We start from the raw sequence: 25,969 nt of genomic DNA on the forward strand, positions 1-25,969 counted from the left end.
TGATGAAATGAAATTTTATAGTCTTCGGATTTCAAGAAACGATGCATACATAAACTCTTATTGTGTGTTTTGGTTCCAGGGATGACGTAGGGATGACGTGGGACGGGACGGGGTGATCCTACTTCGTCCCACTATTTGGTTCGGAGATACTAGGGATGAGTCCATCCCCACAAGGGGATATTCCCTCAAGATGTGGGATACCCCTATCCCTCCAAAACGAGCGGACGGGGGCGTTCCACTTTTCTCCCGTCAGCCCCATTTTTTCCCGTCAGGTGGAGCCATCCCCAGCGCGGGCGGAGCTATCCCGACAGGCGGAGGCGGCGCGCCGGAGCCATCCCGGCGGGTGGACGCGGCCGCGGGCGGAGGTGGCCGCGGGCGGAGCCATCCTGGCGGGCTGAGGCGGCGCGGTCGGGACCCCAGGCCGACAGGTGCGGGAGCCGTGGCAGCCGGCTCTGGTGAGGTGGTGGGCCGGCGCGGATGGGGAGGAGAAAAGGGGCGGCGCAGATGAGGAGGAGAAAAGGGGGCGGCGCGACGGCCGGCTCTGGTGAGGCGACGGGCCGGCCTGGTGGGGAGAGAAGGTGACCCTCCATGGCGGGGGCGAGGCGAGCTCCGCAGCCAGGGCTGACGGGGTGAAGCAGGGGGCGGCAGCGTGGAGAAGATAAGGGGAAAAATAAAAAGGAAAAAAAATAGAATGGGTATAGGTTGACACGTGGGACCCACACATTACTATAGCTAACGGTGTCAATAATATCATCCATATCATCACCTCAACCTCTCTAACTAAATACAAGATGAGACCGTCACATCCTATTTGAACCAAACACTAAATGGGACCGTCCCATCCCACAAAACTGACGTGCCGTTCTACGCTGTCTCCCATCCAAACACAAACACATGCTTACCTACTCCCTGCTTCGTCTCCGGACTCCGGATCACCAGCCTGTTCGCTTCAGCTTATTCAGCTGGCTTATCAGTCACCAAACAGTATTTTCTTCTCACAACAAATCAGCCGTTTCAGCTTTTCGGCGGGCTTATAAGCTGAGCGAACAGTTCCGTTCACGAGCCAAATCGGCCCGTTTCCCCCTTGGTCGCCAGGTCGACGCCGCCGCCTCCGCTCCAATCCACTTTATGCTAGTGTGCCTCCGGCGAGGCCTCTCGCTCGTCCGGCAGCACACCCCCCGCTTCCTCCCCTCATCGCCTCTCCGTCCCGCCCGCTTCCTCCTCCACCACCTCTCCGCCGCCGCCGGGATGGGTGAGGGCTCCTCTGCCGGGAAGGACGCAAAGGGGACGGGGAAGGCCAAGGCCCCCGCCGCGGCTTCAGCCCTGGTCGTCGCGCGCGACGACTCCTACCTGGAGGCCATCACACAGAAGAGGATCCGCATGTTCGAGGACATCCAGGCAAGGCAGGCCCTCGAGCGGCTCAATATTGGCGGCGAGGTTATCAAGTGAGTGCTCTGCCTCTCACAATCTGCTTACGTGGTTGTTGTCGAATTAGAGTTATGCATTTGAATCATAATTCGCACTTGTTTAGCTTTGGAAATTCATATGTCACTATGAGTGGCGGAGCTTGAACTGGAATTGAGAGGGGGCCAATCTTTTTTAGAGAAAGGATAAAATCCGACCTACTATATCCCCATGGTGGATATATACAACGAAAGGACTCTAATCCTCAAAAATGTGGACCTCAAAAACACAAGAAAGAAAACTCTAAGACAAAGAAAGACAATTAGAAGACTAAGCTTCAATCTTCCTCTTCGTCTATGTTTGAACCTTGCATTGTCTTTATGCAGCACCAATCCATCACATCTCTTTTCTGCTTAGAAACTTGATGTCGGAATCATCCAAGCAGAAAACTTGTCTTCTATTGCTCGCGTCGTGCATAAACCATAAAAACACTCCGCCTAGGTAATGAATGTCGTGCCAAAGGACCTTCAAGACGATGCATCCAAGAAGGACATGACGTCAAAGACACCATCACCGCCCATCCGGCGAGCCGGAGTAAGGTTTTCACCCAAATGACCTTGCAGAAAGCACCACAACAAACGGCTCAAGGGAGGGAAATGACACCGAAGGGCGCCGCCGTTGCTGACACCGACACAATAGTCGGGTAGGGCTTTCGCCCGAAGCTCGTGCATGACCACACCATTGCCACAGCAAGAAGTCCGTAAACCACCACGCCACTGGGGAGGTCAAGCCGTGCCGGCAAAGCCAACACTGCCCGTCACCTGCTATCAGCATGAAGGATTTATGACAACCGAGGAGGACAACAACCACATCCACACGAGCACCGCCGGCAGCAACAGCCACCATGCCCCAGCACCGTCGTTGTCACCAGGCCTGGTTGGCCGCCCACCTCACACGCCGCTGCCACCGAGCCCCATCGGCAAGCCGATGGAGGGAGAAAGGGAGGGGGAACGGGACAGGGCGTAGAGGATTTGATGACGAAAGCCTCTAGACTTGGTTGTCACCATGCCGCAGCTGGCCCGCCAGAAACACCGGAGCCAGAGCGGCAAATCTGGGCATCGAACCGCCGGATCCTCCCATGACAGGACCGGAACCGTGCCGTCCTGTCCGCAGCGACGTACGTGCGCAAGTCTGGCTGAAATCCCTGCCGCCGCCTTTCTCATGGCCATCGGGCTTCTGGTGGCCCGCTCAGGTGACGAGGAGGAAGAGGTGGAGTAGGGGGCGGAGACAGGGCAAGGTGGTGCGAGGGGGTGGAGCGGGAGGCGGCGGCGGTGTGGGGAGAGGATAAGGTTTACCCGGGGGGGGGGGGGGCAATCTAACTTGAGTTGCTAATAGAGGGGGCCAAATTAGGAAATTCCTAAGCACTTAAGTGGTAGAATTATGAGCTCATTTATTAAACTTTCTAGATCAGGGGGGCCGAAGCCGACTCTGGTCAGCACAAAGCTCTGCCCCTAGTCACTGTGGAACATGAACTGCCTGTTGTTCTCTTGTTTGATATTACGATGGATTTTCACTTTTGAAGCATTGTTTGGGGTTATGTCCTTCAGAGTAACTCTACCTGATGGCGCTATCAAGGACGGGAAGAAGTGGATAACAACACCAATGGATATTGCTAAGGAGATATCAAGTGGATTGGCAGCTAGTTGTTTGATAGCTCAAGTGGATGAAACACTCTGGGATATGGGGAGGCCACTGGAAGGTGACTGTAAATTGCAGTTGTTCAAATTTGATAGCAATGAAGGCCGTGACACCTTCTGGCACTCAAGTGCTCATATTCTTGGAGAGGTGGGTTGGTGTTTTGCATGTACAGTCTTTGAGCATGTTCTTTCATTTACACCTCCTGTCATTTTGCATGCTATTTTGTTCGTCCAATGAGTTTCAGTATCTGTATGTGACAATTCATTTTCAATTCAATTATCACTAATTACAGATGTAAATTTGCAGTCTCTTGAGAGAGCGTATGGCTGCAAGCTGTGCATTGGGCCTTGCACTACAAGAGGAGAGGTATGGAAATGATCTGAGAATCAATCAGCTTAATGAATTAGCGAAGCCATCTTTTCAGTGGTTGAATTGTTTTCTAATGTCTCCTCTTAACATATTAAGGGTTTCTACTATGATGCTTATTACAATGATCTGACATTGAATGAGGAGCAGTTTGGTATCATTGAAAGCCAAGCTCATAAGGCTGTTGCGGTATGCTGTGAACTTTAACCTCATTTCGTTTAAGTTTATGTTGAACTTATCTTGTGGGTACTATCTACCTGGATGGTTTATTTCGACACACCTTCTGTGAGCTAAAAAGTACATATGATGATTCCAAATCTTGGAATTGCTAATGCTGTATCAATTTGATACCAAATTTGAAATTGGTAATGATGTATCAATATATTGCATTGTTTTTCTTTTGGCATAAGTGAAGTACTTGACTTTTTAAACCATTAGAGCTTACTTGGTGCAGGAAAAGCAGCCATTTGAACGCATTGAGGTCAGCAGGGCAGAAGCTCTTGAAATGTTCGCTGAAAATAAATTCAAGGCAACCTTCCTTGCTCCTGTCTTGTTTGTTTCATTCTTCTACATCTTTTTGCTGCTTATGTCAAATCTACGTGAGCTCCATTCATTTGTAAAAAAATTGATCTACATGTTTAGGTTGAAATCATTAATGAGTTGCCCGAGGACAAGACTATTACAGTATATAGATGTGGTCCTTTAGTTGACCTATGCCGTGGACCCCACATCCCGAATACTTCATTCGTCAAAGCTTTCGCTTGTTTGAAGGTAAAATGATTCTTTGGTTTATTCACTAATCTCCAGATTCTCTTTTCAGTCAAATTGGCCATTTCCGATTTAAACTTGCATGTAAATATTCAGGCTTCATCATCTTATTGGAGAGGAAAAGCAGACCGCGAAAGCCTGCAGAGAGTATATGGAATTTCTTTCCCTGATTCTAAACGTCTCAAGGTATTATAGCATAAAATTTCTGATTTTATGTTATCACCAATGATATGGACAATTGTAAACTGATTCCTAATCAATAGCCCTACTGAACATCTCTTACATTTGCATTTTAGATACCAGCATAAATTATTTGTTTCAGCTGACTAAAAAAGAAAGTTTTACACACATGAAGATATGACAACTATTCACAGAATCAGTACCTGGTGCCTATGGGTATGGGGTTGGGGATATTAGCACAACATGCTGTATGGTAATCTTGTAAAACTGTTACTGAGCTTATCTCTGTGGCATGAATTTGTATTGTTTCGTTCAGATAAAATATCTGTTTCAACATGGTTATATGAAGACAGGGCATGCCTTTTTTATTTTTTATCATGATAATATGTCCCTGACATGTTTTCATTTTTTATTTGATTGGTCTCTTTTTTTCATCTATGTTTATTGCATGATACTTTGCAGGAATATAAACATCTTTTAGAGGAGGCTAAGAAACGTGATCATAGGTTACTAGGGCAGGCGCAGGAACTCTTCTTTTTCCATCCACTTAGGTACCTTATTACTCCTTTATTTATGATTTTCTCTTCTCTTTCTTTCATATCTCGATCTGACATCTTCGGTTTATGATGAGTTGCTGGTTGTATTTACAATTATGCAGCCCTGGAAGCTGCTTCTTCCTTCCACATGGTGCTAGGGTATATAACAGACTGATGGACTTTATGCGACAGCAGTATAGAGATAGAGGATACCAAGAGGTATGTTTGTTATTTACTCAGTGAGATTATAGGTGTTTCTGTTCCTTATGCATGTCTTATAGGTGTTGAGCCCAAATATTTACAATATGCAACTTTGGGAAACTTCTGGACATGCTGCAAACTACAAGGAGAATATGTTTGTTTTTGAGGTAAGCGCATCCACAGCTGATACATCAGAATCATAAGTGTCAAATCTTATTTTTACATTTGTAATAGACTCCTGAATTACTAACCTCTGCTGGTTGCTTGTTGGAATGATTCTCCAGATTGAGAAACAGGGATTTGGACTGAAGCCAATGAATTGCCCTGGCCACTGTTTAATGTTTGATAATAGAGTTCGTTCATACAGAGGTGAGTGTCTTCCTAATCTGATATTGTATTCTAAATTGTTTCTTTTTTTAAAGTGAAGCATGCTGCTTCACAATAATACCTTAAAATGTCTTCCTTTCTGAACTGTTTTTGTCCTTCCAAATGTAATGCTTCGTCTATTTCCTTGTTATAGGTTCAGTATTTTATTATTACTAGCTTTATGGCCGTGCATTGTATCAGGAGAACAGGAATTTCAATAAACATCCAATAGAATGCAAGGTTCCAGGTTATTCGTGGTCATTGGATCAAATAAGGACGGTGGGCCTGTTCGCTTCAGCTTATAAGCCTGCTGAAAAGCTGAGATGGCTGATTTGTTGTGAGAGGAAAATACTGTTTGGTGGCTGATAAGCTAGCTGAATAAGCTGAAGCGAACAGGCTACCGATTTTTGTACATTTCTGAGAATAATAAAAAAACTCCAGCTTTGATGCCCTTAAATTAGTAGTCCCATACTCTTCAACAAATGCAAAAGTTAAACAAAACTCAAATGATTAAAAAAACGAAAAACCTTACAAAGTTACAAGATTCAGTATCAAATGCAACTTTGTGGTGTAATCCCTCAAAAACAGTAAAGAGTGGCAGGCTTTGTAGAAACAGTTCACTATTTCAAACAAGCATAATCTTCCCTTCCATTACATGGACAGAATAACAAAGTTGTTCCCTTGATATCTTGCATAACCCTTCCCTGTTGCGTTGTTTAAATGCTCCTGTTGAACCTTCCTAATAGCCGGCACCATATCTGTGTAAAATGTAGCTGTTCAAATATATCCATTATAATTGAAAACTTTAAAAAAGAAAGGCTCAAACACAGAGCATACAACTCTACACAAATAAGCAATACGTGTGTAAGGAAGTCTTGATCTGTAAAACCAATTTGCACTAACCAGCAGCCCTGATTTCCCACACGAGCTACCATGCAATCTTAGCAAATTTCACAGCAAGCAGTGCAAATAAGAAAGCTCCAACCAGCATCCTCCCACTTGTTCCACTTGGCAGGCGTGTCATTTTGCCAATCCCATGCTAGTTACAAAAGAGAGGTGGCCCATTTCTTTATGTAGCTCTCAAATTTGTTTTTTATTGTCTGTACAACTCATTAAATTTCATTACTACCAAACCAAACTGTAGTATGTGAAAGCATTTAGTTCCTAAACAGTAGCATCTGGAAATTGGAAGGTATTAAAATGGTAGTTAGCAATTCCGGCCTTCTTTAAAAAAATGCACCATTAGCTGGCACTTTAAATTCAGAATTCTCAGGTCAATTGGTGTGGGCTCTATATTCCATAGAGCATCCTGTATACTGTGAAAGGAAAAATACCTAATACGAGAGGCTGTGCACCAACTCATAATTAACTTGTGCTTAAGAAATCTTGGATCAAAGCTAGACTGGATCCAAAGAAGCCTGTACTCAGTGCTGTCTCTGACGGTAACTCCCAATGGCACCACATGCGTAATTTAAGCTTGATTGTTGTTGTTCCAATCATCCTTTTTTTAGTATCTTCATTTTTAAGGGCACCGTAATTTTTTTTATCATTCTTGTGCATTTGTTGACAAACCTTGTGAAATGGTTGCTTTTCTTCTTTTTGAAAATGCGCTACAGAGTTGCCTCTTCGCATGGCTGATTTTGGAGTTCTTCATAGAAACGAGCTTAGTGGTGCACTTACAGGCTTGACACGTGTTAGGAGATTCCAGCAGGTAATATTGCTGGACTGTGAGTTTCCAGTTACATTTAATGATTTTCTTCTGTCCATACTAACTAATATTTTGATGTTTACATTTCCGACAGGACGATGCTCATATCTTTTGCAGAGAGAACCAAGTAAGCTTTATTTGCGTAGACCATACTTGTTTACAATCCTCTAGAATGAATCATATCATACTTTCTTTAGCAATTTATTTCACTATAATTTATACAAAAGTATATGCTGTTATGCTAATTGCTTTGGCATGCTGAAGACCAGCACCCTGCATGCATTCTAATTCGCATACCTGTTTGCACAAGTTGTATAGTGTGTTAGCTGATTCCTTTTTCTGGCTGTAGTGGTTTGGATTAGTTGGATAGGTTTCCATGTATCGTTGCCTTCCTTTGTAAAAAAGTTTGTTTTTATTGCAGATCAAGGATGAAGTTAAGGGTGTTTTGGAGTTCATAAATTATGTTTACAAGATATTTGGCTTCAAATATGAGTTGGAGTTGTCTACGGTATTGTTCTATTCTTTTCTTATACTGATGCATTTATAAGTTCAGAAGAACCAGAATCTATGTTCTAAAATTGGCACGAAATAATGACATTGAGGGCTTTAAGTTGCAAGTTTAATTGTTATGGCTTGTTTATTGACAATGAACAGCAATGGCAGAGATAACCCTCGCTTGCCCTCTCGCTGGAGGCTCCGAGTCTTGAGGTTTATCTCTGCTTACCCTAAACAAATCTCCCATTTCTTTATTTATAGAGCCGGCCTAACAGATAGACTAACCAAATCTTCCTAAACAAATCTCCAAACAACTTCGAACTAATCTAATCAAGCCACTAACAAACCGACTAATGGGCCCAAAGTATCTAGCCGCTTATGGACACTACGCCTTTATTCCTTTGCTGGAACTTGCAGTCGAAGAAAGTGTTCACAACATTAATATGCATGATGAAGTTCACTTATATGTGTTAGAGTTAAGTCTTGATGGTGATAGAATAATGTATTAGTAGTGCTTGTGTGCACTTAGTGCCTGTGAGCACTTGTACCCGTGGGTGATTCGTGCCTACGTGCACCTTATCACCACTTACTGCTTTAGATGCTCTTATCTACTTAGATGCTTTTTAGATGCTTTGCTTAGCTTCTAAGCCACCTACCCATGGTTGGCCTATATGTACCCCAAACAACCCCTTTGTGGGTGTGTGGAATGGAAAGTGATCTTTTGGGCTAACAATTGGTATCAGAGCCTAATTTCCTTCCCACCCTCTCCTCTCCTCTCTCCCACCCGAAACACCTGTGCTACAGTACCTTAGCCCGAAACCCTAGCCGGTGTGCGGGCCCACCCTGGCGGCGGCACACCTCCCGGAGCATATCCGGCGGCCGGAGCACCTCCTCCACCCTTTCATAGCCCCGGCGGTGGCTCGCGCGGATCAGGGCGGATGTGCTGCGGATCGGGTGCGGTGGTAGCAGGATTGGGCGCCAGCACCTCGGGCGCGAGCGGCGGTCGCGGGCGGTGGCGCGCGAGGCGCGCAGGCGGTGGACGCGGGCGGCAGCACGGAGCAGCGGACCTGCTGCTCGGGCTCGGCGCGGCTCGGGGCGGCGCGGCGGTTCGTGTGGACGGGCGGCGGCACGTGCAGGCGGTGCGTACGGGCAGTAGCCACCCGTGTCCGCCTGCTGCTCGAGCTCAGGAGCGGCGGCGCACAGTTGACATAGGCGGGCGGTGGCGTGCAGGCAGCGGCGGCAGCGACGCACAGGAGGTGAGCTTTCTTCCCCGACTTCCCTTCCTCATCCATGGCAGGCTCTAGGCGGGTGGCAGGAGGCGCGGGTGGCGCTGGTCCAGCGGCTAGCGTGGCTCCGACGACCGGCGCAGCGCCTGCGGACGACGCAGGGCGCGTGGCCAGTGCACTGCCAGTGCGCCCGGCTCGCTCCTTGGCCCGCTCGCGAGCCTCCTCACACCACGGCCACGACCAGTGGGTGGCGCCGCAAAGCGGCGGCTGAGGAGGCGGCGGGAGGAGCGGCGCGCGGCGCGACCGGAGGAGGAGCAGCATGCGGCAGCACGCGTGGAGGCCGTGGCGGCGGTAGCGCGGTTGTGTGACGCCGCGGCGCGAGAGGCGGCTATAGCTCGGGCAGCGCGCGCGGCGGCTATGGAGGCCGCGGCGGCGCATGCAGCGGAGGCAGCCTGCCTAGCCATGGAGGAGGCACAGGCGGCAGCGGTGGCCGCCACCTAGTGGCGTCTGGAGGCGGACCAGCTACGCGAGAAGGCGGAGGCGACGCGCGAGATGGTGCGGCGCGACGAGATGGAGCTGAGGCGCGCGGCGCAGGGCGTCGGTGCTGAGGTGCAGGGCGACCGTCCTGAGCTGGAGGAGGCGGACTGGCGGCGGAACGCGGGGGTGGACCGGTGGGTCGGGTCCAGGACCTGCATCGAGGCGCGGACAGCGGGCGTCCTCGGAGCAAGTGGAGCTCTGTCCACGATTCCGGCCTCGACTCCGACTCCGACTCCGACTCTGACCTCGACTCCGGGCACCAACCCTCGAGGGTCGTGAAGACCATCATCCGGGAGTCCGTCGGTAGCACGTAGTGGTCGATGTTGACGAAGGCCAACTACATGGAGTGCTCCTCGGTGATGAAGGTGAAGCTCTAGGTGCGGGAGATGTGGGACGCGGTCCAGTACGGCGACGTCGACAGCACGAGGACCAGTGAGTGCTCGAGGTGTTGCTCGCCGCGATCCCGATGGAGATGGCGGCGAACCTCTCAGGGAAGAGGACTGCCAAGGCCGCCTGTGACGCTATCGCTGCGGCCCGAGTTGGTAGCGACCGTGCCTATAAGTCCACTCTGCAGAAGCTTCGGCAGGAGTGGGATTGTATGGCTTTCAAGCTGGTCAAGGACGTCGACGAATTTGCCCTCCGCCTCTCCAGCCTGATGCAGCGGCTGGAGCGGTACAGTGACGACGAGATCAAAGAGGAGAAAGCCTTCGCGTCGTTCCGAAGAAGTACTCGCAGCTCGCTATCTCCATCGAGACGCTACTTGACCTCTCAGCACTGTTGACCGAGTATCTGACGGGGCGACTCAAGGTGTTCGACAACCGCGACGAGCCTTCTTCTGGCGGGGAGGTCATCTTCGGTGGTCAGCTCCACCTCACCGAGGAGAGGTGGCTCGCCCGCCAGAAGAAGCGGAAGGAGGAGTCTTCTTCCTCGACACGCGGTCGCAAGCGCGGCAAGCCGCCCAAGGCGTGAGGACGGCGCATGAGGAGGCGCCAAGGGCAATGCCGCCGACGAGCGCGGGGCCGCACAATACGACACCTGCCACAACTGTGGCAGGACTGGTCACTGGCACGGCCAGGCCCACATTGCGCAGGCTGCGGAGGAGGAGCCGGCTCTGTTCCTGGCTCACGGGACCATCGAGCTTCTTCCCGCGGCACCGGCCACGACGGCTCTCCTCCACGTCGACGAGCCGCGCGCGCACATCTCCCTCGGCGATGGTACCAGCGACGACAAGATCGACGGCTGGTTCCTGGATAGTGGTGCCACATAACACATGACCAGGCGCTGGGAGTACTTCTCCGACTTGAACGTCGACGTGCACAGCTCCGTCAAGTTCGGCGACTCTTTGGCCGTGGAGATCAAGGGCGTCAACTCCGTCCTCCTTATCGCCGAGACTAGCGAGCACCGGCTCCTCACCGGTGTCTACTACATTCCCGCGCTGAGGGACTCGATCATCAGCCTTGGGCAGCTGGATGAGAAAGGGTTGCGCGTGGAGATCGACAGCGGAGTGCTCCGCATCTAGGATCGACACCGCCTCCTCCTCACCAAGGTGGATAGGGGGAAGAACAACCTCTACGTCCTCTACGTGGAGGTGGCACAGCTCAGCACCAAGGAGATGGTGCGGGGCAAGATGGTGGACGGTAGCTCGACTTCGACATACAACGACTACGTTCACTTCGAGGGAGCTGGGGGAGTGGGCAGCTCTCCTTCGCCGAGCGTGCCTACCCCAGTCTTTGGGTCTCCACCGACTACGGCGAGCTCTTCACCAGCGTCAGTGAGTCCTCCACCAACTCCGGCAAGTACTCCTGGCGCAGCGAGCTCTCCACCGCCACCACCACAGCTGGCCACGCTACACTCTAGCACCGACGGCCACTCCTTCGAGCACTGCTTCGTCAACACCGGCTCACGATGAGCCCCGCTCGGTGGAGTTCACCACTCCGCTCCCTCACGATGAGGACCGCGTCAATGCGTGCAGACATTCTCGGCGACCAGCCGGTGTCAGGACGGGTGCCTCACGACCTTGAGGCTGTGCTTCACCTGATGCGCGACGATGGTCAGTCTTGCTCCTTCGCTGAGGCTGAGGGACACGCGGCTTGGCGCGCTGCGATGCAGATGGATGTCGAATAGCAAGTCCGCTTAAGCCCTGGCGAAGAACCCTATCTTCCATGAAGCGGCTACTTGGAGGAAGGGAGTGTCAAGGCAACCACATCAACACTCAGGAAGAGTCAACTTCCAATAACTCCGAACCAGACATGGGATGGTTCGTTTGCCATTCAGGACTTAGGGGGAGAGTGTTAGATTTAAGTCCTGATGGTGATAGAATAATGTATTAGTAGTGCTTGTGTGCACTTAGTGCCTGTGAGCACTTGTACTCATGGGGTGGTTCGTGCCTACGTGCACCTTGTCACCAATTACTGCTTTAGATGCTCTTTAGATGCTCTTATCTACTTAGATGCTCTTTAGATGTTTTGCTTAGCTTCTAAGCCACCTACCCATGGTTGGCCTATATATACCCCAAACAACCCCTTTATGGGTGTGTGGAATGGAAAGTGATCTTTTGTGCTAACAATATGGACAGATCTTTTCCATTATCCTTTTTATTTTCTTTATAGAAAAAAAGTCCAAATTACTACCTTCAAGTATAGCCAAAATCCGAATAACTCCCTAAACTAGTTTTTAGTTCAATTTACATCCTAAACTATGCCATTTATCCCCTAACACAATTTATCTTTTTTTTTGTTTCTTCATACGCATGTTGAATTTCAATTTCAAATTTTGCAGGGTGGTAGTGGACATCACATACACTCAAAAAAATATATCATTAATTTTTCATCACTATTTTTCTTATAATTTTTTATCCCAAGAATCAATTTATTATTAAATGTCATACCCTATCAAAATAATGATAAAAAATTCATGATGTATTTTTCTAACATGTGTTATGATGTCTTATATCATCTCGGAAAATTTGAACTTATGATTCCCCTTGTGCTTGGATGTCTTATATCATCTCGCAAAATTTTAACTTATGATTCCCCTTGTGCTTGGATGTCTTATATCATCTCGCAAAATTTTAACTTAAGACTCCACTTGCTTGGAGAAACAGAAAAGACAGATTGTGTTAGGGGGTAAATTGAACCAAATGGTATAGTTTAGGGGGTAAACTGAACCAAGAAATAGTTTAGGGGGTTATCCGGATTTTGTTTATACTTGAGGGGAGTAATTTGGACTTTTTCTTTTCTTATATATGCGCTAATCACTGGATTACCGGTGAATCTGTGATACCAATGTCTCTATGGGCACATACTTCTCTTTCTCAACCTATTAAAATCTGGGCAATCATGCTAGTTTGTTCAATATTCATGGTTGGTTGCATCTCTTTCATTATTATCCCAGTGAGCTGTATTATATAATCTAAGTTACATTCTTGTATAACATAGAGTTGGTAAAGTTCTCAACATGATGTTTGATCTATGTTCTAGCATTTGATCTTCATGACCCTTTAATTCTGAACAGCTTGATTGGATTGATATATTGTCTTATGGTGATCCAAAAGACACATTCTTTGCAAAATTACTGAGAGTTTGTATGTTACATTGTGACTGCCATTGCTTTTTCATCTTTGCTATTGGATTACCATTATGACAATATCTTTGGGGCAAAGTGCTAAGATATAACGATTTCTGAGCCTCAAAGACAACACTGAACATTTGATGGTGCTTAGTTCATACTCTGATCATAATGTCATTTTTTCCAGAGGCCAGAGAAGTATTTAGGTGACATTGATACCTGGAACAAAGCAGAGCAACAACTGACAGAAGCCTTGAATGAGTTCGGGAAGCCATGGCAGGTACCTACACAAAGACTACGAAGAGCCATTTTCCCTTAATGTTTCCATGCATCAGTGCATTTGTAAACAATATTGCTTATTTTGGTGCAGTAAAGGGAGGTTTCACTAAATTATTCTGTTAAAATCCTATAAACTTGATCTTGTGTGTCTCATGATTTTTTGGATTCACTGAAGCTAGGAAGTCCAATCCTTTGGTGAAAAAATAGAGCTTCTTACAATCAGAGTATGTATTATTAGCTTTAAAGATATTTAATGTTGGTATCTGATACGGCGCCGGGGTCTTTGAGGCGTGCGTAGGGGAGAATGCAGAAGCAAACGAGCTAGGGAAGAAGAGCGTAGCAAGTATCTATGCTGGGACGCCGAGGTGCTCTCACCGCCGGCCGAGGAGGTGCTCTCACCGCCGGCCGAGGAGGTGTTCCTCGCCACCGTCAAAGACAACTCACGCCCTGAAACAGGGAGAGTTTATTTCTTCGATGCCCTAATACAAAACTACGGCTGCCTTTGTAGATGAGGCGAGCCTAACAATCAAGTAAGTATAACTTAACAAATCAAACTAACTTATCCCTAAATCTCTCCCGCACAAACAGAACTCGTGCAATCCTCTTTAGCCACAATCAGTTGGTGTCGTTGTGGACTCTGCCCTTTTCTTCCTGCGATGATACGTGCGGCCAATGAAAGCACCCACAACAGTATCTGTTAGCAATTTGACAATTAAACAAACAATTATGTTGTTTTCAGTTCATCTTGGGATTGAAGTATTGGAATCTTGTCATCACTCTTACTACTCTGATTGTTTTAGGTGCTATGAAGAGTGTGCTTCCTTTATTCCTGTTGCTCTAAGAGGAAGTGCATATTTTGCTAAATTGCTTAGCCATGGCATTGTTTTGTATTTAAAGGACTTATGTAGATATCTGAATGCAGATTAATAAAGGAGATGGTGCTTTCTATGGTCCCAAAATTGATATTGGTGTGTTTGATGCCCTCAAGAGGAAATTTCAGTGTGCAACCCTACAGGTTCCCTTGAACCTTATTCTGTCACTAACTGTATATTTATCTTTAAAAAATCGTGTATCTAACCTATATTATCTGTTACAGCTGGATTTTCAGCTCCCCCTTCGCTTCAAGCTTACCTACTCTGCCGAGGATGAAGCCAAACTTGAAAGGCCGGTGATGATACACAGGGCAATCCTAGGATCTGTTGAAAGGATGTTTGCCATTCTTTTGGAGCATTATAATGGTAAATGGCCCTTGTGGCTAAGCCCTCGCCAGGCCATTGTTTGCTCGGTATCTTCGGGTTCAGTGGAATACGCAAAACAGGTAAATTATCTGGAAACTGACTTGAACTTTCTTCTCTGTGGTAGCTGATGTTAAAAAAGAAAAATCTGCTGTGAGTTATATTTCACCTGATCCTCACTGGTTAAATGGTCTTCTAGATGTTCTTTGCAGTTAGTAGTGTGAAATTGCTTAGTTTTTGTCTCTAATTCAAAGAATAAATATTTACTAATTTAGAGTTGGTTGATGAGATCATTACATTTATGCTTGTTTTAACTCAAACTTTGATAGCTTTAACTTACCATGGTATCCTTATGGGTTTCATGTAATCTATGTTCCCAATGTATTCCCTTTTACAGGTTTAGGCAAACTGGACCTTGTTTATTATACAAACTCGCTAACTGATCATTTGCTCTTCTCATACCAGGTTCTTGCCAGGCTACATGAAGCTGGTTTTCATGTTGACATTGACATGAGTGACAGGACAATCCAAAAGAAGGTACTTTAGATCTTTTATATTTGTTTTCTCATCTTTTTTTTAAAAAAAAATTCTCAATCACAAAAGTAAGGAATTGCATGTTGCGATCTGTGCTTGTTTCGTGTTGCATCAAAAAATGCTTAATTAAGTAATACTCCCTTCGTTCTAAATTATATGTCGTTTTGTTATTTCAATATTCATAATTTTTGCTATGCATCTAGACATAGCGTATATCTAAATGCATAGCAAAAGCTATGAATTTAGAAAAGCTAAAATGACATATAATTTGGGAAGGAGGGAGTAGGATTTATAACATTAAGACTATCCATGTCATTTTTCATGATGCAGTGAGCAAATTTGTGTTTGATGTTTTAGTATAGCAGTTCATATGCATATTCCCTGTTTTCTTGCAGGTACGGGAAGCCCAAATGGCCCAATTCAACTACATTCTTGTTGTAGGTGCTCAAGAGGCAGAGACTGGAAATGTACGTCTTTTCCTCGTGCCATTTTTCCATATAATTCTGTATGAGTATCATCCTGAGATATTGATGCAAGTATCATCCTCAGATATTGATGCAAGCATAATAGAATTCCTTGCTGGTTCATGCGAAATACTGAATTGAGTGGGTCCCTTTGTGTATTGCAGGTATGCGTTAGGGTAAGAGACAGTGCGGACCTAGCCACAATGAACGTTGATGGCCTCATCACACGTTTCAGGGAGGAAACAGCAGCTTTCAAATGATATTGACGCTCCATAATTTCTCAGTCAGTAAGTTCGAGAAAAAAAAAATTCAGTCAGTAACTCCCCATTCGTGATTTTGACGGTTTGTAGTGAATAGCATCAAATTCTTAGAAAGCTACGAAGGCTTGTCTTTTGTTAATTACAGATGTGCAAGTTAAATACCTTGATTTTATGTTATACAAAATGCTTTGTTGCTTTATTTCATTTATTTTGAAAGTCTTTTGGTTCTGTAACTATTTCACTTGGATTCTGTCCATATCGCCGTTCAATGTAACATGCGGATCTCCTGGACCAGTCTGGCTGCACGATTTCATCGTACTGTTACTAAGAAGAGTGCATGCCATTTTTCAATGAAATGAAATTGTCACTCTTAGTGTATAGTTTTATTGCACAGATTCATAGACAGCATGCAACATTTAATTTTTGCGTGTAGTTATGATAACATTCTGCGAGTTTTATTAGGTTTTATGAGATTTGGTAACTATGCCATGTGTTTTATGTGGATGGAACTCCCCTCCTCTCTTCTCATAATTAAGTTGCCAAGTCTGCAAAACTGCTAATGTGGTATAGGATTTAATGCTCATAGAAACCATCCATGACTCTTCACTAAGATTGTTAACGCCCATCTGACCGGGTAGAATGCTTTACTGCTGTCTTTTAAGGAAAATCAAAACGCCCGCCGTGTCTTGCTGCTGTTGGGGATGCAGACGCACTCCAGAAGTTCGATTATACAGTAAGCTATAAGTAATGGCTCCGTTCAGCTTCAGTACTATATTTTATATTTTTATCTCGTGCGGTCATGCCTGCTCTTCGTATTCACTCATGTCGTGAGTCGCGAGTGAGCATGGTCTTCCGCGAGTCGCGACTGATCTTCCGCTCGATTATCAACGCAGTTGCTATTTGCTCCCAACTACACCACTGCATTCATGCTCGCACACTCACTCCGCCTTTTGGTAGAGCGCCGGCCGGCTCTGTGGCATCCCGAGAGCTGGAGCCGGCAACACAAGAGTTGTTTTCCTCTCTCCCCAGTAAGGATCTGTTGAAGCTACAAATTAGGGCTCCTCCAGCTCTAGCTCTCATAATGCTACAGTACGCACGTCAGGAGGAGCCGCACGTCAGGAGGAGCCGGAACCAGCTAGCGCTCCATCAAAGAGGCCCCTCACTGATGCCATCCCCCTATTTTTTGACCTCCGTTCGAACTCACTTTCACTATTTATCCCCACCTCTATCACCGCTCACATTCAAGCTCACTTACCCAGTTACCCCTATTCGCAGGTTCCATAAGAAGAAACCTAACCAAGCTCAATTGGTTCGCTAATATCTAAAATGAATTTTCAATAACAGCACTAGCTCGATTGGCACAATTGAGTTGCATGCACCAACCAATTCAACCCAAAAATAGCTGATGAGCAAAGTTGGGCTCCAACAGGTACAATACAAAAATATGCAAACAGAACTGAAAGCTGGATGGAAGAATATTAAAACGTGCAACGTGGCATACTGAGTATATAGCAATATACACAGAATATATACACCACGTCTGAACAAAAATTGTGTAGAAAGGCCATCTCAAACATTGGAATTCTACCGTGTGTGGAGAACAAAAAAAGATAAATGCCAATCTTGTAAAAAAAATATTACCATATGGTGTCTAGCAATCAATTATAAATATTGCCATTTTATACAACCCTTTTGGAACAAAGAAAAAGGAACTTCCTCTAATCTTCAATAAATCAAACCCGTACAGAAACTATATAATTCCTAAGAGGCAATTAGGTTCGTCCACAAAAGACTACTGGTGTCCTAAATGGCTGTTGATCCTGCTGAGAAGTTTTCTGATCTAAGTACCGCTGTGCATTGCTGCCTTCCCTAATTTCACGTGGAACTCGCTCAATTCAGCATTCAGCCCTCAGCTATGATCCCATGAATCCTATGAATTGCCATCACCTGCGTTGCTTTTTTGTTCAAATTAAGTACACATCAATTGATCAGCACAACTCGAGGTTATACCACGGGTGGGCAAGATTAATTCAGTACCTTTTGCGTTTGCTTTTGGCATTGGTGGATGATGAAGATGGGTTACTATGCCAGTTCCTTTTCCTTTGGTTGATGAACCAATTGTTGATCTGCTTTAGCTGTAGCCCAGTTTCTTGAACTAGCCGAGCTTTGTCTTCCTCCTGCATACCCAAAAAAAATATTCATACAAGTTGTTGTAGTTGTTGCCACAACACATAATCCAAAATAATAAAGGCATCAAGTCAAACGGTATGGGCAACATGGCTGTGCTCAAATGCTCGTACAACATGAAGCTATAGCCTGACTCAACACTTACTGTTGGGTATGGCCACTTCGAATGAGACTGCCACCAAGCTTTCAGTGTAGAAGTTGTATCTCCTGGCAGCTTTCCTGCTCGTCGTTTGCGAAGAATTTCTTCTCGAATGTCTATAAGCTTCTCTTTGTAACCCTGTATCCGCAAGTGGTTAATGAAATTTATCCACTCACATCAAATTTCAGTAGAATAATTATTGGAGTTCACTCTGAAGTCCGAACCTGCTTGAGCTCGTGCTTTAGCTCTTGACGAACACGTTCCATTAGGGACCGTTCACTTTCTGTGGGAACAAGCGGGCCAAAGCCCATAGTATCAGGACTGTCCAAGCCTGGATCATATATGTTACCCTCACTACCAGCCTGATCATCTTCACCATCAGACATGGTTGCACCCGTGCCCTCACCCGGCGAGGCACCTGTCAATGCATTGTCAATTAATAACATGGAGGTTTTGCCAACAGAACAAGAGGCAGGTCACAATCTTGATTGGCCATATATAGGATACAGCACTCTGTAACAGAAATACGTACTAAAAGCAATCAGAAGTAATTGTTATGTGACATACTATATCAGGGGCATGGATAGTAAGATACTGTGCTCGCCATTTCTGTTCACTGACTTTCCCTGGCATAGGTCTGAGTTAAGAAATTGTCCAAGAACACATCTAATCGCAGCCAATGCAGGCCAGTTAATGTTTAACAAATCGCATTTACACAGAACAAGCTCAAAGATGCACAAACGTTTTTGTTGATGACCGGATTAGAGACTTGAGTACCAGATCACTGCATATACAAACAAAAGACAGGAATTCTAGAATCTCTACATAGCAGCTGATTCAACTTTAAACTTATCTAACAATTCAGAATAATGCACGCAAGATCCGACACAAGAAAAAGGACAGTTCTTTGATCTAAAAATAAAACATTTTCAATAAAATAAAGATGTGAAATAAAAATATGATTTGCAGCAGGATTTTGAGGTCCTAGTTGAATCAACTGGAAAAACAGGTATTAATTTTTGGTAGTATGAACATGATGAAAATAAAAATGTTGCTTATGTAAATTAAATAAACATTAAATTAATAGAGAAGAACAAAACCTGTCAAACTCTGCAGATTCTGTTCAAGTTCCCAACAAGCCATCACTGCTTCCATTGCGTGAACACGAACATGCTGTTGTAGTTGTTCTTTGAATGAACAAAGTAGCAAGACATAGTGCGTCTAAGAAGAGAAATAAACATAGATTAATAGTGTAATTGTCAAATACAATGGTTAAAAAATCATCGTTTTAGAAATAAAATAATAATCTCTCAAAAAAAAAAACTCTTGAAGTAAAAGTTAGGAGAAGCAAAAATAAAGGAGGTTTGTAAATAGCCATAAACAATTAAGGAAGAAGTCTGAATTACTCACCTGGAGTATGGTTGAAGTGCTAAGAGGCAATTCCGGGAAGATTTAGTTAGTCTAGTTGGAATTGTACCTTCTAGCGAGAAGCTTTTCATAGGAGGAGATCTTAATAGGCATGTAGGTACAACAAGTACAGATTTCGAGACGGTTCAAGGAGATTTTGGGTATGGTACTAGGAATCAAGAGGGTGAGGAAGTCTTGGAATTTGCGGTAACTTTTGACTTACGATAGCGAACATTTTTTTTAGGAAGAGACAATCCCATTAAGTGACTTTTAGTAATGGTCAACACTATAGCCAGATTGACTATCTGTTACTGTCCGGGTGGCATGGACTATCACAGGACATACGCCCAAGATTCAAGAGAATCGGCAAGGAACACCGAAGAATACAACGATGCCAGCTCAAAAAAAACACACAAATTATGCTAACTTGTTTTCGTTTTCTATGCTGGGCAAATAAATAAAACTTGAAATTTATACTAGTTATAATTAGATGGGACCAAGGTTACGCTGCATCGAGGTTCTGGTCGCATGGCCCTAGATACTTTCAAGGACATACCCCGAAATAAGTGGATAAAACAAGAACCAAACAAAAGTACCATGGACCATCTTTTAGCAAACTGATGGTCCTGTACAAATGCAAACAACAAATGATATAAACAAGAACAATACGTGGAAGTACCACTACTGCACTATGCCACGTTCTTCAAAGCTATAGTAAATGGGGTTTCAAAGGGATGCCCCTGCTATTTTTTTAATATTTGAGTGACTCGATATCCATCATTTTTTTTAGATCTCTGGTTGATTTATGCCATCTAATTTATGTCCTCTACTTTTTGAACTAAAATAATGTATTTAGTTGCATCAACAAAAATAATGTATTTAATCATTTTGGTAGACTCAGTTCTACTCATTCCAGTTGCAACATAACATGAGCTACTCCCACACTTTATTACATATGAGCTTGTAACATAATATTTCCTACATCTGATTCTCACAACTATTTCAGTAGACTCAGTTCTACTCATTCCAGTTGCAGCTAATGCAGAAAACAAAATCAAGGGCCACCATATTAAGGAATCATGTGGACCTACATGTAAAAACCCTTGAGCATAGTGACAGGCATAACCAGGGCCCAGAGGTTGCTATGGATTGAAAACATCTTTACCAACCTAGGCGCAAACTTTGCCCCATGACTCCACCCATAACAGGAAACCATATAGTCCCTACAACATTTATGGCGGTCAAGCAAGAGACACGTACAACCCGCCCATGCCGATGGGACAGAGAAGAGAAGAACTAAACCCTTCTTCGGAAAAAGAGCACACAAAATCCCCTGCTTTTTCGCACTATCTGTTACATCTACTCAGATTCCACATGCAGAAGGGACACTGCCCCAAATCGCCAGTCAACCAGAGAAGCTAACAAAAGTGGTGCCCATGCCAATCATTTCTCGTACAAACTTGTTTGAAGAGTGGTTGATGATAGGAGGTTTCTCGAATATTAATAGGCCCTAGCAAAGTTGTAGTCAAAACCCTGCTTGATTGCAAGAACACAGTATCGCTACAAGCAGACCAATTAAAAACAGGATTATTTCCTAATAGAAAAATGAAGGAAGAACAGGATTAAGAAATCCTCCCTCCGTACCAAATTACTATTTTTGACTTTCCCACGTACACATGCATAGTAATTTGGGACGGATGGAGTAGACTAAGAACGCGGAGCAACATGGTCAAAGTCTCAAAGAAGCTGCGCGAATCAAAACCATGAAAAAAAATATGTGAAAATTTTCCTTGTTTCCGTCTTGTGAAGTTCCCTAACCATTAACCAAGAACAGAGAGGAAAAACAGATTGGCTCAAAAGGTAATAGACCAAAACATCAAAATCAATCAAGCTTGGTGATCTCAAAATCAAACTCCCGTTTCGTTTGAATTGCTAGCTTGTACAATTAAAAACCCAAGCAAGCAAAACTTAGAGACGAGAGGAAACAAACATGCCTGCAAGATTATATGCTAACAAAGCCTCGGAAGGACGCGAGTCTCTTTTAGCCTTTAACCCTGGAGATTAAATAACCCCTCTAACACCAACTTTGCCGTGATTAAATTACGGTAAGCGGGCACTCGCATCCCGTAATCAATCTGACGCCACCATCCACCAATCCCAAGGCAATCCAAATAGCAACGGAAAGGGGGGAGCGCGACGAGCCGAGGAGAGGAGAGGAGGCGGAGAGACAGGTGTCGTGGATTGGCGTGCTCACCATGAACTGGTCGAGCTCGCGGCCGTCGTCCCCGGCCGCGGCGGTAGCGAGGCCGGAGTACTTGACGACGACACCCTGCGACTGCGCGAGCTGCGCGTCGATGCGGGGGAGCTGGTCCACGGGCGTGGCGATGCGGAGGCACGCCACGTGCGCCGAGAGCAGCTGCTCGTACAGCGGGTGCGCCAGCACCTCCGCCTTGCACCGCGCCGCGTCCGCCTCGGGCTCCTCCGCGCCTCCTGCCGCGACCACGCCGGCGCCCATCGCCGCGACCGCGTCCTTGCCTGCTCCGCCCATGTTCCACTGCAGCCCCGCCGCGGCGGCTGCAGCCGCCGCGGCCGACGGCGAAGCCGAGGAGTCCGACGTCGTCTGCAGGTGCAGGAAGCTCCCGTCGCCGTACCGCATCCACGCGGGCGGCCCGCCTCCGCCGGCCCCAGCCGCCGCAGCCGCAGCAGCCGCGGCAGCGTCGTCCGCGCCGAGCTGAGGCATGGACATCTCGTGCGGGAGGTGACCGTGGAACGCCATATGCTGACTCCCCCGCCTCCGGCACGCGGCCGAGCTGCCTAGCAGCCTACCTATGTGAATGGAGACTTACGCAGCCGCGCGGGGTTATCTCGGCGGCGTCGCTCAGGGAGTAGGGAACTAGGGTAGCGGAGAGAAGAAGGAGAAGAGCGGGCGGGGTAGGCAAAAAGCCAAGCGGAGCGCCGGAGCGGGGAAAGGGATGCCTGCTTCCTTCCTAACGCTACTGTGCTGTGTACTACCGGCCCGGGGGGGGGGGGGGTGGGTGGGGGGGGGGGGGGGGGGGGGGGGTAGGGGCGGGCGCGAGAGGGGCGGCCATCCCGGGCCCCCGATTACTCAGGGCCTCACCCCCAGGTATGCATACATATGACTGGAGAACGGCGCTACGAGAATACGTATAGCTCGTGACATCCGTAGAGACTCAAAGCTACTCCTCGAGCTCTTCCTTCTATGCGCACGCACCGGGACGATTTAATTGTTTCGTCTCTTTTTCTGGTGGAGGCCCGGTCCGCAGGCAGGCACCATCGTCGAGGGCAAAAGATCTTCTACCACGATTTCTTTTGCCTCCCCTTGCGCGAAGACGGCACGGGCGTGCAAGAAAAATCTAGCGTTCGGTCACTATATCGACAAATAGTGTGGTTAGGAGGGAACCGGCAGAGAGAAAGAGGAAGGCTGAGTGTTTAATAGAGCCATAGAGGGGTCGGGGTTAGTTAGGTGGGCCCCGATTAGTGATACAGGCACCCGTGTTGTGACGACGTGGTTGGGATTTGCTAACGCCGTGGGCGTAGATGATTGGCAGGGTACGGGCAGTGCATTTTGGAATAATGGTCAGAGCTTGTACAAGAATCTTTCTCAAGCCTGTGATTTTGTCCAGCCAAAACATTAGAAATGAAAAGGTAACTGTCATGACATTAGGTGTGTAGGTAGTGATTGGTAGGCTGCACTAGTTCCTAGCTAGGCTAACTCTAATCCAAACAAATTTTGACCAGGCTAAATCAATGCAAATTTCTCGTGCTTGGTTGAGTGGCTAAAGATAGCCTGTTTTGCTATGCTCATGTTTGGTTGGCTACACAATGTGATAAGATGACCCTGTATTTCCTAAAGGTGAAGTTACCATCCATCATCTCCCCCCTTCTCTCCTCCGCCATCATCACCTCCTCCTCCTTCCTCTCCTCGGCTCCATCGAGTCCAAGCATGGCCCAATCAAGCTCCAGCAAGGCTCAATCGAGCTCAAGCATGGTCGAATCAAGCTCGAGCACAACCAAATCAAGCTCCACCGATGCTCCTCCTACTCATGCGTGGGTGCTCACCTCGCCGGCCCTACGCTAGGATGCCTGCTCGTCGTCGTCTTGCTAGTCAAGGAGAAGCATGGCGACGGCATTGCCCTCGCGCAAAAGGACGCGGAGCACGAGCCCCGCGATGTCCCACGTGGCACGACGACCCTCCATGACGAGGGACCACCGGGATTGGCCAAGAAGGAGCGTGGTGAAGCTTGCAGTGGCGCAGAGCGCAGTGATGGTGTTGTCCTCGCACAGCACGACGCGGAGTGCGAGCCCCGCGATGTCCTGCATGGCACGGCGGCCCTCCATGATGAGGGACCGCCAGGACCGGCCAAGGAGGAGCGTGGTGAAGCTTGCAGTGGCGCAGACACGGTGACGATGTTGCCCTCACGCAGCAGGACGCGGAGCGTGAGCCTCGCGATGTCCTGCGTGGCGTGGCGGCCCTCCACAACGAGGGACTGCTGGGGCTGGCTCGCGAACTCCAGTAGCACCAGCATGGCGCGCGCCACCATGGCCAGCACGGCGCCCATGGAGAGCATCCCGAACACGGCGTCGTACATCACCGAAGCGTACAACGCCGCGGGCCACACTAGGAGCGACGAGGTGGCGGCGGATGAGGCGGCGGAGGAGTACTAGGCTGGTCATTGGTGAGAGTGATGGAAAAATGGGAGGAGAGGTGAGGAGATGGAAAACCTGTGGGAGGTGATGAGAAAGCAGAGCTATGACTAAGCCAAGCCTGTATTGCTGGAAACGAATGTCATTCCTATTTCCAGTAAGCCTGGCTAGCACACCTCCCATGCATTAGCTAAGCCTGGTCTTGTGCAGGCTACCAAATACAGCGAAGCTGCATTATGGGAGCTTGGATAGGGGCTATGCATCCTACCGATCACAACCGTATTGGTTTTATCCTATTTTATATTTTTGTCTGGGCAGGCAAGTCATCTTATGATTGCATTGTACCAGACTATCAGATAGTCTAAGCCTTTGAGTGCAACAATAGTACTTATATACATATCCTTAATAAGGTGCCAACAACATATCTTTAAAGACCGAATTTGGCATTCAAGCTCAGGCAAAATATTACCTCGGATCGCTAGAAGTAATTAGTCAGACTGTTCAACAGGTAGCACAGTTAAGATTTCTAGAGCTTTCCTGAGCAATTGAGCACACGGCTCCTCCCCATCCACGTGCCAGCCACCTCCACGGCTTCACCTGCTCCGACCGTGCTGTCTTCGTCCTCGATTGCATCTCGCCATCATCCACGCCCCCGCTGCCCCACACATGTGACGCCGCTGTCAGCCGCATAATCCATGTGGTCGGGGCCGGCCTGGTTACCTCTTCCATGCACCTCTTCCTTGTTGGAAAAATGGCTCATGGAGAGGCTCATTTAATGAATCCCAAAGCAAGAGTGCAGTGGCATTCAATAATTCCATACTGCTAGTTTGAGTTGTTGGAAGCCAATTTAAATATAATAGCTCTTTCACTTCTCTAAATATGTAACTGAAGGAGAGAATGGGGCTTGGGTTACACAATGCGCACACGCGTATTCACGTTCCAACTGCGTGACTTGTGACTTGCGATGCAGCGAGCAGCCAAGTTAGTGTAACATTTTGCCGTTTGTGTGTAATCTTTTGACAGCGGTCATTATGGGTGATAACACACAGTCAATGCCATGATCCCGAGTTAACAAGGTGGCTACTACTGCCAATTAGTGGGGTGATTTTATAGCTGAAACGGTCAGCAGAGGGCTATCGTCTTCTCTATAAAAAGTCCTGGAGACGTCCATGAACCACACGCGAGAGACCCATGAACTCCTTCCTTTACTCCCCTTTTCCATCTAGTGATTTGTGCTGTTGTACTAAGCTACTCAACCTCGCTTGCTCTTCTCCTTGGCGTGCACCAAGGAGGAGGGTGAGCGGTATCTCCGAGCCATTGCGACAAGGTGTTCGCTTATTATCTGATTGCTCAAAACTGTGCGATAGGGTGATTTTTGAGTGTTCGAAACCGTGCGACAGCAAAATTTTTGCTCGCCTATTATGTGCGGGCTCCACCATTACACGTGGCAATGAAAATTATTTGCTCTCCCCACCTATCAAGGATTGCCTTGCCAAGTCTTAGCAACAAGGCTAGTGGGCAAGCTTGGGCAAGACAACCAAGCAGACCCAAAGTTTCATCAATGGTTTCATTTTTATTTGTTGATGTGGCACTCTTGGAAACAACAAAATGAAATCATACAACGAGATTGGCAACATTGATAGTACATCATTGGCATAATGTTCAGAAACATAAGGCAACATAACCAATGTGACACTTGCTATTCTTGGCGAGGTGTACAGATGTATGATCCGTTGTCGGAAAAGTA

The 25,969-nt window shown here is 46.8% G+C and overlaps 3 protein-coding genes across 5 annotated transcripts; 1 reads left to right on the forward strand and 2 right to left on the reverse strand.

Moving 5' to 3' along the window:
* Positions 1-1,059: 1,059 nt before the first annotated feature.
* On the forward strand, positions 1,060-16,023 carry LOC117860024 (threonine--tRNA ligase, mitochondrial 1). Of its 2 annotated transcripts, XM_034743231.2 has the most exons (20): positions 1,062-1,445; positions 3,012-3,249; positions 3,409-3,468; positions 3,568-3,657; positions 3,923-3,997; positions 4,111-4,239; positions 4,333-4,422; positions 4,879-4,967; positions 5,075-5,171; positions 5,234-5,320; positions 5,438-5,522; positions 7,136-7,230; positions 7,322-7,354; positions 7,649-7,735; positions 13,240-13,332; positions 14,254-14,346; positions 14,428-14,649; positions 15,032-15,103; positions 15,496-15,567; positions 15,729-16,023. In XM_034743231.2, the coding sequence occupies exons 1-20, from the start codon at positions 1,129-1,131 to the stop codon at positions 15,822-15,824; spliced, it is 2,220 nt and encodes a 739-aa protein (XP_034599122.1). In that variant the 5' UTR covers positions 1,062-1,128; the 3' UTR covers positions 15,825-16,023. The 2 variants fall into 2 exon arrangements, 1 of the variants encoding a protein (XP_034599122.1); XR_011898591.1 differs by lacking the exons at positions 15,032-15,103; positions 15,496-15,567; positions 15,729-16,023 and adding an exon at positions 13,620-13,861 and having other exon boundaries at positions 1,060-1,445; positions 14,428-14,476.
* A 1,412-nt stretch (positions 16,024-17,435) lies between these two features.
* Positions 17,436-22,568, reverse strand: LOC117860025 (homeobox protein knotted-1-like 13). 2 transcript variants are annotated; one of them, XM_034743233.2, is made up of 6 exons: positions 21,812-22,568; positions 19,251-19,371; positions 18,375-18,568; positions 18,157-18,288; positions 17,862-18,001; positions 17,436-17,771 (listed from the first exon to the last, which is right to left on the reverse strand). In XM_034743233.2, exons 1-6 carry the CDS (start codon positions 22,331-22,333, stop codon positions 17,768-17,770), a joined length of 1,113 nt encoding a protein of 370 aa, XP_034599124.1. In that variant the 5' UTR covers positions 22,334-22,568; the 3' UTR covers positions 17,436-17,767. The 2 variants fall into 2 exon arrangements, with proteins under 2 accessions (XP_034599124.1, XP_034599123.1); XM_034743232.2 differs by having other exon boundaries at positions 17,436-17,779.
* A 1,067-nt stretch (positions 22,569-23,635) lies between these two features.
* On the reverse strand, positions 23,636-24,912 carry LOC117861778 (uncharacterized). The gene is made up of 3 exons (XM_072294735.1): positions 24,820-24,912; positions 24,001-24,239; positions 23,636-23,959 (listed from the first exon to the last, which is right to left on the reverse strand). Exons 1-3 carry the CDS (start codon positions 24,910-24,912, stop codon positions 23,680-23,682), a joined length of 612 nt encoding a protein of 203 aa, XP_072150836.1. The 3' UTR covers positions 23,636-23,679.
* Positions 24,913-25,969: the final 1,057 nt, after the last annotated feature.

Source organism: Setaria viridis, chromosome 6 (genome assembly GCF_005286985.2).
Source record: "Setaria viridis chromosome 6, Setaria_viridis_v4.0, whole genome shotgun sequence".
Classification (NCBI taxonomy): Eukaryota; Viridiplantae; Streptophyta; class Magnoliopsida; order Poales; family Poaceae; genus Setaria; species Setaria viridis.

Bases quoted from the DNA above. Each gene is read 5' to 3' on its own strand.
- LOC117860024 (XM_034743231.2), top strand. From the start codon at position 1,129: ATGCTAGTGTGCCTCCGGCGAGGCCTCTCGCTCGTCCGGCAGCACACC. The intron at 3,998-4,110 runs GCAACCTTCCTT...CTACATGTTTAG, and splicing joins TCGCTGAAAATAAATTCAAG to GTTGAAATCATTAATGAGTT. The intron at 5,172-5,233 runs GTATGTTTGTTA...CATGTCTTATAG, and splicing joins GAGATAGAGGATACCAAGAG to GTGTTGAGCCCAAATATTTA.
- LOC117860025 (XM_034743232.2), bottom strand. From the start codon at position 22,333: ATGGCGTTCCACGGTCACCTCCCGCACGAGATGTCCATGCCTCAGCTC. The intron at 18,569-19,250 runs GTTTTGTTCTTC...ATGCATTGACAG, and splicing joins GAATCTGCAGAGTTTGACAG to GTGCCTCGCCGGGTGAGGGC. The intron at 18,289-18,374 runs GTTCGGACTTCA...TTGCGGATACAG, and splicing joins TAAAGCACGAGCTCAAGCAG to GGTTACAAAGAGAAGCTTAT.
- LOC117861778 (XM_072294735.1), bottom strand. From the start codon at position 24,912: ATGCGGCTGACAGCGGCGTCACATGTGTGGGGCAGCGGGGGCGTGGAT. The intron at 24,240-24,819 runs GTGAAGCCGTGG...TGACCAGCCTAG, and splicing joins AGACAGCACGGTCGGAGCAG to TACTCCTCCGCCGCCTCATC. The intron at 23,960-24,000 runs GCGTGAGGGCAA...CGCCACTGCAAG, and splicing joins CTCACGCTCCGCGTCCTGCT to CTTCACCACGCTCCTCCTTG.